Raw genomic sequence first — 11,479 nt, 5'->3', positions numbered from 1 at the left:
GATCTCACCAGAGCCTAAATTCATCAGAACATCTCAGAGGAGGAAATCAGTCAGAACGAGACAAAAGCTCTCACAGATGTTTTCGGAAGGCTTCAACACAATAAACGTATTTAAAGGTGTTTTGGACAAAAGGAGAATCATAATAGTTTATTTATTTATCAAAAAACACAACTTTTGGGTGGAGCCCAGCATTTGATTAAAGAATTAGTCGAAAGTCCCTTTGAGTGATTATTCCCCCTTGAAAAATATAACACCATGCTCTATTAAAATACCTTTAATAGTAAAGGCCGGATTGTCTCAAACTAAAAGTCAGAAAAATTACTTTTTTTTAAAAAAAAATGTAAGCCCTTCAACAGAGGACATAACCAATTGCTAATGGCCTTTTGCATTCCATAGTACTGATATTGTAAAAAAGTCATTTTATAGTAGAGATTGAGGAGTACCTGCCAAAGTTATGCATTCTCTTTGTGTACGTTCCTTTTTGTACGTTTCTCTACTTAACGTAGAAAATGCTGTTTTAAAAAGAAATAAAATAAAGTCGAGGAAATTAAAAAATGTTTTCTTATTCTTTTTTGCTCTATAACACAGATTCTCATTCGTCTTTATATTTAAGTTATTTATTTATTTTTCATTTTTTCTTCTTCTTATTTTACCCGCCTCCTCCAGCTCGCAGAAAATGCCACTTCCGGTTTACCCGGAAGAAAGCATAATTCCCAAAGATGGCGGAGCAAGGTCCGATGGCCATAGCGATGCGGCTACGAAATCAGCTACAGTCCGTCTACAAACTGGACCCGCTGAGGAACGAGGTGAGTGGGCATGTTGTTGGAGCTCCTGCTCGCTGGGGCAGAAACGTACGGGGAGTCAAACTTTACCGGAGCCGAGTTACACACGCGCATTAGCGGGAGATCGTTGTCGTCTCCGCGGCGTGATGGAGAGAGAGAGAGAGGGAGAGCCAAGCTGAAGCGCTGTGAAGGAAAGCGTGTGTGAGCATGCGTGGATGGTGGGAGTCCACCCGTGTTGTTCTGCCACAACAGTGGAGCAACGTGCCGAAATAATATCAAGTAACTGTTATTTTACTCATTTTACGTCACATATTCAGCTGTGTTCGTCAGCTCCACTCAGAGTTAACTTGTAGTTCAGACGCTGTGTGAGTGAACCGGGACGGTAACGGCTGCTGCTTCTTCTGGCTCCGCGTATTGAACAGTGAAGTAACGGCGGTTTGTTTCGACCTGCCGTTGGTTTGTGTCTACTGGGAACACCCCGCGTTGTTAAACGAGTTATACGTGTTTGTTAAGCGTCATTGGATTTGCTGTTAGTGTGGTACGTTAGTCAGCCCGAGCACCAAATTAAAACCCACTTTTTTGTTGGTTCCGCTCAAATGTAGCTTTGTTTCAGTATGATAAATCACTGTTGATAGGAACATGTCTCATTTCTTAACGTTTACTTCCTTCCTTACACACGGAGGTCAAAGGTCAGGGTCAGCTAGCTTATCCAGATGCACACTGGAGAAGTTTTCCTTTCTCCAAGAAAGCCCTTTCTGAGAGAAATCTATTCAGTTTAACTCAAACCAAGACTTTTCCCCTAACCTTAACCAAGACATCTCAAGGAAGATTTCTCCCAACTGCTGCACAGGATCAGAGTTTGTCAGATACAGGACTGCAACATAAAGTCAGGTCATTTACCCTGCTATATGCAGATTCTGATGGAGATGAATAATGTTGTGTATTTGGGGGAGTGATGATTGCAAACAAAAATGTCCTACAGAATCTTCTGTGCAGTTTGTTGCTCATCAAAGCCATCACAACATGACGTTAAATTCAAACTCACAGTGCATAATCAGTCGTAAGTCTTTACACCATAACATATAGCCTAGGTGTTGCATATCCAGTCTGCTTTAAAGGTCCAGTGTGTAAGATTTAAGGGGATATATTGGCAAATATAATACAGTAAGTATGTTTCGTCTAGTGTAAAATCACCATAGAAAAACTGAATTGCAGTGTTTTCACTCCCAAAGAATGAGCTATTAATGTTTACAAAGGGAGTGGGTCTGTGTCTTTACTGGTTTTAATCGCCTGGTCTGTTTGTTTTGCAGAGGAAGAGACCTCTTTCGATAATTCAGCTCCCAGTAAAAACCTCCTGAACATGTGGATCAGAAACAAAAAAAAAAAAGCACTCAAAGTTATCACAGAAAATAAGTGAGCACACATTTGCAGGTGCTGGGCAAGCAGACCATCTGTGACATGCGCAGGAGAAACACTGAATCTACTTTATTCAGTGTTTTTTACAAGTTTTCATTACCTGGTCCATTTATTTCGGAGAGGAAGAGACCTAACCCTAATCCTAATCTGACTCCTGGTAAAAACCTGCCAAACAATAAAGACTGAGGGAAATCTAACCAGGAGAAGTTCCAGCTGGTTGCAGACTGCAATCCTCACTGTTAGATGCCATTAAATGCCCCTAAATCTCCCACAGTGGACCTTTAAAAGTGGCCTCAAAGTTTTAGCAGCAAATAGTATGCAGATATTTGTAGAGTCACTGTTTATGATTCAATTTCTGTTAAGCTATCTTGATCATTTAGAGCAAAAATGAAAGATGCTGTATGGTGTATAGTATCGTTTGCTTTCAGGTGACATGTCTTTGGCTTTAAACCCTGGCAGTGCAGAGGAGCTGTGCTTATTAAACTTGTTTGTGGTATAAATCAATGTTTTAACCAAACTTTTGAACTTTTTAAAGATGTAAAAGACCTTTTTCTGTGTCAGGAGGAGGTCAAGTTGAAGATCAAGGACCTGAACGAACACATCGTCTGCTACCTGTGTGCGGGATACTTCATCGATGCCACAACTATTACAGAGTGTTTGCACACCTGTGAGTTTAAACAGAGATGGACAAGACACTAATTTGTTCACGACATTAACTTGTTTAGATGTTAAGCTGGATGAACGAATCAACGTGAGAATTAAATATCTCACTTTCCTCTCTGCTCTACAGTCTGTAAAAGTTGTATTGTGAAATACCTGCAAACGAGCAAGTATTGTCCCATGTGCAACATCAAAATCCATGAAACGCAGCCTCTACTCAACCTCAAACTGGATCGAGTGATGCAAGACATTGTCTACAAACTGGTGCCTGGACTACAAGAAAGTACGTAAAACACTGCTCTCTGCATCTGTGCTACAAACTGTTGAATAAGTTCCTATGAGAATTTGATGTTTGTGAAGTCTAAAGAGAAAATGTTTTACTAAAATGAAATGTTGCTTTACAGCTAGTTGACTATAGACAGTATTTAACATTGTAAATACCACCTGTTTTTAACGTATTTGAAAATCAGTATTGTCGCAACGTCTGCCATGTTTGTCTAATGTCCACACTCAGGTGAAGACAAAAGAATAAAGGAATTTTATCAGTCGCGAGGGTTAGAGAGAGTCATCCAACCAGCTGGAGATGGTAAGTCTTCAATTTTTTTATGTCTCAGTCTGCGTTGAGTTTGTATGTGATTAAATCAAATTGGAGACCAGATTGGGATCACATGATGGTTATGATGTGTCATGCCAGAACATTAAAGCTAGGTCTGCCATTTGTGATTTTATCCTTCTTGTGTGGGTACTCTTTCCCACTGCCTTGGCTTCCTCTGGTGCTGGATAATGCTCCTGTTACCACTCTGATATGTTTCCATATTACTTTGCAACTTCCAATCTGTTTTCCGCCACCAAAACTGCCTTATACTTATGTATTTTTATTTCCGGTAACCAAGCAACCAACCCCCAGGCATCTGCTTCCTGTTTACATCTGCTCGTGCATGCCTCGTGTGTGTGATCAGTCATGTGATAATTTTCAGGCGTGTTAGTATGGATTGAGATCATTTCAAAAAACAAAACTTGAGATTGTTCTCCCTTTAAAATGGCGTTTTAAAATGAAAACATAAGTGTGGATGTGGCCTCAAACTGTCTCTGTCTGGCTGCAGTTTGCGTTACTGTTGGACAGACTACATTGCAACAACCTGCCAGTCAGACTTAGTGAATGTGTTCTTTGATTTGTAAAATTAAAACCATTTCCCTCCCTTCTAACTAGATGCTGTACCCGACGCTACAGGTTTACCGTACACAAGCTTCGACCATTCAAAAGCCCACTTCTACAGATATGATGAGCAGGTTTCGCTGTGCTTAGAAAGGCTAAGGTGAGTCTTTTATCTCTGGTGGATGCATCTAACAGTGTTCTGCATTTATTATGTCATACGATCCCTAAGAAATAAGACTGATAGACTAGATAAAATATGCTGCTATGTGTGTCAGACTTTCAAGTTAAACCTGATTCTCTGTTTTGTCTTTAAAGTTCATCGCTTGCTGGAAAAGATAAGACGAAACTTACTCTCCAGGTAAGTCATACCAATAAACTGTCCTAGTGATATTTAGCATTGTCTGTCAGTAAAGTCTGTGTACTTAGTGAGATTGTGAAGCCGGTTATGGATGCTTTGAAAGCAACTCAGCTCACAGGTTTGCACAGCCGTGCAAAACATGTCTCCAGGGACACATTTTTGAAGCCTGAACAAGTAATTTTCTACCCTTAACTGCTAAGCAAATACATGGCACAATGACATCTGCAGCAACAGCAGAATTCAGCACTCAGAGCTGGTTACTCTGGCTGCCTCACACTCGCAGAGAGATGGGGATAAGTGGGACAAGTATACACCAGCGAGGCATATAATCATCTTAATCTCTCGACCAAACCACTAATTTCTCAGTAATTGAGGATTTTATAATTGTTTGAAAAAGTGTTTTTAACTAACAACTTGAGGCAAGATAGCCAAGATGTTGACTCTGTGTTTGTGGTGATTAGTGCTGACTTGTAGGACATTTTTCCAGCCATCATACAACAGGGTATTTCTGTCAAACAAATGTTTTTATTATCTTTGTTTCAAATTGACTAGTGCACCGGAAGATTGCAATTTCCTGTGAGTGTCTTTTTCTTCATGGCAAACTCACTAAGAGAAGAAGGACTAAGAAGAGCTAATAGTGACCGTGATCCCAGCAGTTTCATTAGTGATGGCCAAAGTTTAACAAGTTGTTTTATGCCTTTATGAACGTCACATAGTATGTTCACTCCCACAGTGTTTCCTCGTGCCTGTTCATACAAATTTACATCTTGGCAGTTTTAATGCTGGCATCTGAAACACAGCTTGTTAAGCAATTTCAAGCCCACTAAACTGAAAATAGTGCCTACCTTGTCAGTTTTTGCTGGGCTTTTCCCTCTGTGGCTGAATCCTCCTGACAGGTCCATTTGTCGAGGGACGTGTGTATGTGTGTGTGTGTGTGTGTGTGTGCCTAAATTGTACTGAATCAAGCCTTAAACAAAGATCCTTGTGGGAGATTTTTAACTAAAACACACAGATGTCCACAGTGTTTATTATCCACACTGCAAAGCCAATATTGTTGTACATGCTGCAGGGACTTCAGCCAGCCAGCAGAGGGCACCCTTGGTTAACACATGCATGTGTGGTACCCCAAATCAGGGCTCAAATCAAGATTTCAGTTTGTTTGTTTTACATATTTCACTATGGAAGATTTTAAGGACTCTTGACTTGTGAGGCCATCAGTCACTTTATGTTTCCATAGGAAGTGAGATGTTTTATTTCACATGTCCAGATGTCAGTTTATATTCAAAGAGACCAGGATCTCGTCATTTCGGGTTTTTAATCTGGTTTTACAGTATGAGAAGATTATTACAAAGTCCCACAGGATGTAAATTAGGTGTTTAAGGCCCTGTCTAAACGTATACAGATATTTACATATTATTTTTTCCCTAATGTTTTGGCCTTGTCCACACACGAGTTTAAGGTTTCTTAAATGGAGAGTTTTTAAATTGCTTTATAAGGTTGCAGATGTTTTAATACTCCAGTTTGTATCCGTGTTAATATGTAAAAGAGAGTGTTTAGAAATCTCCTCAATTCGCGTATCCCCAGTGTTGCTCTGTGTCATGAGCATGCAACAGAAATAACAATATTGCCACCTAACTCACGGGTTTGTTTGCGTGATATGTGTGAGGTCTACAGTCCATCAGAAACAGCAGTTTTGGATCAGACCCGGTCAAACTAGAAGGTGGTGGGACAATTTGGAGAGTGGGATTGTTGTCAGTGAGGAGTGGAAGGAAAACATAACCATATCCAGGGCATCACTCATATGTTAAAATAAGTTCCTACATCCTTTTATCGAAAGGGAAACAACAGTGATGAGCTTTTCAGTAGGTGTTTAGGAAACACAGTGAGGCTGTGCACTTTCATGCCTTTGTGACATGGGAAGAATGTTGGAGGCCGCTAGCGCCAATGAGCATGAGAAGTCGTTCTGCATTCTAGTGTGACAGATGAATTTTTGTTTAAAAAAAAAAAAAGGTTGTGTGTTCATATCTTTTTTGAAAAATGTCTGTATACACGTAGACAGGGCTTTAGTGAAGTGATCTGGTGACCGCCACAAGCGTCATCATCATTATTCATCCTTGTCCTCTTTGACCACTATGAGAAATCAAAATGTTGTTTATTGTTGTGTCTAATGTTTCCTTTTGGAATGGAAACACGAGGCTTCATTGGTTCCATTCCTGACTCTTGATATATGAACTAGTGTTTCACTCCACCCTCTGTGTGAACTTATAAAACAGGTTAGCTGGTAACATTTGGACTTAAATTTTACTCTTAACTTTTGTTTCATGCTTTTCTGTGTCCCCTGTACATCCAGTCATAATCCATGTTTTTTTAATGAGGTGGAAAGTTAAAGAAAAAACATTTTGCACTGCATTCAGGTGGAAAAAGGAAGTTAAGCTTCACGAGTTAAGAGTGTATAATAAGTCAGTCGGGACCAGGAGTGTGCCACACCTTGTCGATACGCTACTACCTTGTTATTCATTTTCTTTTGTGCTGGAAATGTGTTTGTCACAGAACAGTGTAAGTTTGTGACCGTAAACTTTCAATACACATTATAAAAACTAATATTTCAATGCCAAAATTAAACAGCCTGTGCTTCCAGTGTTGCAAGCATACCTAAAGAGATATTTCTTTTTACATATCTGACCAACTAAACAGAGAAAATGTCAGTCTGCTCTGAACAATAAGTTACTTCTGCAACAGGTGGCTCCACAAGCAGCAAATCCAAACGCACAATGACTGATGTGATTCCACGGTACAGTTACATGTTAAATACTGAAGTAAATCAGGCATCTTAACTTGCTTTCTGAAAATAAAACTTGCTCCATGTTGGTCACAAACGTTGGCGTATGAAACACAAATGTACAGCTGGTCATGATTTATGAGACTAACCTTCTTGATTTCAGCCTGTCACTGACTGATCATATTGCTCATCTGGAGTTTTACAGCCTGTTTGTTTGACCTTGTCTCTGCAGCAGAAGTTTGTTCGTTGTTCTGTGCGAGCGGAGGTGAGACACCTACGGAAAGTGCTTTGTCATCGACTAAACGTGGAAAAACATCAGGTCAGTCAATAATCGTCATTGATTCGATAGGAGAACACATTATGGGACACATGACATTACATTAAAGATTTTTCAATGTGCATTTGGCTTATTAAGTTCATGAGGACATGTGTGGAATGGCTATTGAGCTGCATTATCCACTGCCTTCAAAACACACAGTATGTCTTCTATTTAATGGAAGAACATTTACAATAATTCTACATTTGCCAATGTGCAGGTAAACATACTCTTTTTACTTTTTTGCACTGACTCTCACTGAATCATTGGTGGCTTCGTAACTGTATTTTTGGAGACAATTTTGCAACACCAGACAAAGAGCAATTCATGACTTTCAAGGCTTCTTTGACATTTGTTCAACATTTATTGCGGGTCTTATTGGCCAAGATTTTACAAGCAAGATTCATGTGTGGAATGAGGTGTCGTCCCTGACCTCCCACTGTTAATACAAACTAAGTTGGTCTCAAACAGTCACTACGTAAAATAAGTTTTGGTTGCTTATCAGATGTTTACTCACATTCTCTTAACTGAATGTCACTTTGTAACTCATAAATTGGTACACACTGTCATATCAGTGCCAAGATACAGTTTAATAACTATTGTTAAAGGTTGTGATGCAGGAATATGGAAAATATACATGCAAATTTTCCTCATGATAACTATGCACATTGAGTCCACTGCAAATTATCCATGATGCCATGTTCAATATTCATCAAGAAAGTCCTCCTAAGTAGTGTTCATGTCCACTTCACACAACAAAAACCTATCAAGAGAGAGACTATCTAAAGGCCCGTTTCCACTGAAGAAGTTCCTGGTACTATTTGGGGGGCAGGAACTACTACAGGGGGGCGGCACGGTGGTGTGGTGGTTAGCACTCTCGCCTCACAGCAAGAGGGTTGCCGGTTTGATCCCGGGCGTGGGAGCCCTTCTGTGCGGAGTTTGCATGTTCTCCCCGTGTCAGCGTGGGTTCTCTCCGGGCACTCCGGCTTCCTCCCACAGTCCAAACACATGCAGATTGGGGACTAGGTTAATTGATAACTCTAAATTGTCCGTAGGTGTGAATGTGAGCATGAATGGTTGTTTGTCTCTATGTGTTGGCCCTGTGATAGTCTGGTGACCTCTCTGGGGTGTACCTTGCCTCTCACCCGATGTCAGCTGGGATAGGCTCCAGCCCCCCCGCGACCCTCAAAAGGATGAAGCGGTTAGAAGATGAATGAACTACTACAGGAACATCCTCTTGCTTGGCGCTCTCAACCGCTGTGTCTCCAGTGAGAGAGCGGAGTAGGAGGAAGGTTCCTATAAAGTTACCGGGCTCTGTATGTGACGTAATCGTTGCGCGACCATTTTGACGGGGGGGTGGGCGGGGGACGCCGTTAGCGGTGTCTGTTATAACTCCGGTCACGGTCCATGGAAAAAAAATATTTTTTCCAGCGGATGTCTTAGTTACAACATGATTGAGCTAACTGGAGTAGTTTCATGTTCCCGACAACGGGAGGTTTTTAACAGATGACGTCCTGATGTTAGCTTTGCTGCTGCTGTTAGCTGTCCCTGTCAGCTGCAGCCACTGATGCTTTCTAGACATCGTGATTTCCCAAAACTGAATAAATACCACACATAGCAACACAAAACTGCTTTGCTAGCTCAATCATGTTGTAACTAAGATATCTGCTGGAAAAAATATGTTTTTCACGGACCGTTTATTGAGTTATTACAGACACCGCTAACGGCGTCGGTTGAGACAGCGGTTGAGAGCGCCAAGCAAGAGGATGTTCCTGTAGTAGTTCATTCATCTTCTAACCGCTTCATCCTTTTGAGGGTCGCGGGGGGGCTGGAGCCTATCCCAGCTGACATCGGGCGAGAGGCAAGGTACACCCCAGACAGGTCACCAGACTATCACAGGGCTGACACATAGAGACAAACAACCATTCATGCTACGGACAATTTAGAGTTATCAATTAACCTAGTCCCCAATCTGCATGTGTTTGGACTGTGGGAGGAAGCCGGAGTGCCCGGAGAGAACCCACGCTGACACGGGGAGAACATGCAAACTCCGCACAGAAGGGCTCCCACACCCGGGATCGAACCGGGAACCCTCTTGCTGTGAGGCGAGAGTGCTAACCACCACACCACCGTGCTGCCCCCCGGGCCTGAAGGCAGTGGTTCCTGACTGGTCCAACCACAGGATACCAGATTTCTCCTTAGTCATCAGATCAAGGTCCACACAGTGAAATATATTTAGCGTCATACTTGTGTTTGGCCATGTCATCAAGCTAGTTTGCTGTCTCTGTCAAGTAGCTGTCTGTTATTCATTCACGCTACAGCAGGAAACGGCACTTCAAATTAAAAGCTCTGTGCCGGAAATCCCGGCTTGTACTTCAAAATAAAGTTTTTACAAACTTGACACATTTGTAAGTCACTTGCGCCACTTTTGCATGGCGACCCACCAGGTGGGAAACACTGATCTAAGGGGCTTAAGTTGACTCTACAATTCATAAACTAATCTGCCCCCAAATTTGATGCTAATGTTAGCTGTTGTTGCTAGCATTAGCATCAACATTAGCAAGTGCATATCAGCTACACTACCTTCTTTATTGTATCCCAGCTGAGACAGACAGCAAATTGATGAGACATTTCCCCCCATTTTGGCAACAAGCTAGCTATGACCTGGAGGTATGACATCACAAGGAACAAACGATTTCATTGGTCACACATATATTTCCACAGGTTGATCAAGTTTTTATAAAGTTTGGTGCAAATGTTACAGACAAAAATCCGTGTGTGGTGGGAAACGGCTTTTAATGCACTACTTTTGCTCATTGCTATATAGCTAAATGACTTACTGGCAAAATTTGCCGAACCACAGATTAGACTGGCAACATACAAACTCGAAAAATGTATGACAATTTGAAGAAGACTTACCTTTTGGTAATTGGCCAAGTGCTAATCAGTCTGAGTCAGTATTGTTGTGTGTTATATTGCTTGCATAAAACTGGCTAAAATTACGTTAGAGCTTAGGATACCTGTATATTTGTTGAGATTTAATTCCTCTTGTTTGAAAGTGTGGTTCATTAAACACAGTCAGTACAGTAAAACAGCAGTGCAGAAACTTGACACTGAAAGTCTGTCTCCGTCTTTTTATCAGCTGTGTTTCTCTGGTCACTCAGCTCTGTAGGAATGAATAGATTTCCTGTGACTTGCTGTCGATGTGGAGTCTTCATCAAATAATGCATGTGTCTTCATAGTTTTAATTTAGCCACAGATAACAGATATTTGTCTCAAATTTAACTTGTGTGTTTTCAGTGGGAGAAAACTATCTCTGCCTCCTCGTCCCATCTTTTACCAGCCACAAACAGGTTCTCATATAAAAATAATCGCATATGTTCCTTCCACATCCCCCTTCACATCTGTTTGTGTGGTCTCCCTATAGGTCCAGATGTTGTTCAATAACGAGTCTCTGCCCGATCACATGACCATGAAACGGTTATGGCTCTCACACTGGTTTGGCAAGGTACAGTACAGCCACCGTTAACTGGTGCCAACAATGCATTCCTTCACACTTGGACAACATTTCTTTGTACTGTAGTTCAGTGAAGATGTATAATGGTGAATAGAAGTCTTCAAATGTAACTTGGAAAAAAACTAAATCATTGCATTTCACTGTCAAATTCAATTTTACAGTGTTACAAAATGTATTGAACATTTTTGATGCAGTGTGACCACATGTAGCACAGCACTGGAGTTGACACATTATGAAAAATACAAAAGAAATAGCTCATCTGTTTAGACAATGGTAATTAATTTCTAATATTTAAACTCCTCTCTCCCCAGGCCCAACCATTAGTCCTTCACTACACCATCAAGGACAAAAGGACCAGATAGGACATGTTTTCACCCTGAGGACAGCTGTACATATTTTGTACCATACATATTCTATTTTAATAGTGTTTGTGTACATATACTTATTTTCCTTGTTTTGTATTTTTGAAAATAAATTTTAAATGGGAAAAATAAT

General features: G+C 40.9%; 1 protein-coding gene across 3 annotated transcripts; it reads left to right on the top strand.

Moving 5' to 3' along the window:
• The first annotated feature begins 666 nt into the window (after positions 1-666).
• pcgf1 (polycomb group ring finger 1) lies at positions 667-11,479 on the top strand. 3 transcript variants are annotated; one of them, XM_033632654.2, is made up of 9 exons: positions 667-806; positions 2,760-2,865; positions 2,989-3,141; positions 3,373-3,444; positions 4,069-4,174; positions 4,330-4,372; positions 7,387-7,470; positions 10,895-10,975; positions 11,296-11,479. In XM_033632654.2, the coding sequence occupies exons 1-9, from the start codon at positions 720-722 to the stop codon at positions 11,344-11,346; spliced, it is 783 nt and encodes a 260-aa protein (XP_033488545.1). In that variant the 5' UTR covers positions 667-719; the 3' UTR covers positions 11,347-11,479. The 3 variants fall into 3 exon arrangements, with proteins under 3 accessions (XP_033488545.1, XP_033488542.1, XP_033488543.1); XM_033632651.2 differs by having other exon boundaries at positions 7,384-7,470; XM_033632652.2 differs by having other exon boundaries at positions 702-806; positions 2,763-2,865; positions 7,384-7,470.

This window comes from Epinephelus lanceolatus, chromosome 7, assembly GCF_041903045.1.
Source record: "Epinephelus lanceolatus isolate andai-2023 chromosome 7, ASM4190304v1, whole genome shotgun sequence".
Lineage (NCBI taxonomy): Eukaryota > Metazoa > Chordata > Actinopteri > Perciformes > Serranidae > Epinephelus > Epinephelus lanceolatus.
This window is presented reverse-complemented; position numbering and strand designations above follow the sequence as displayed.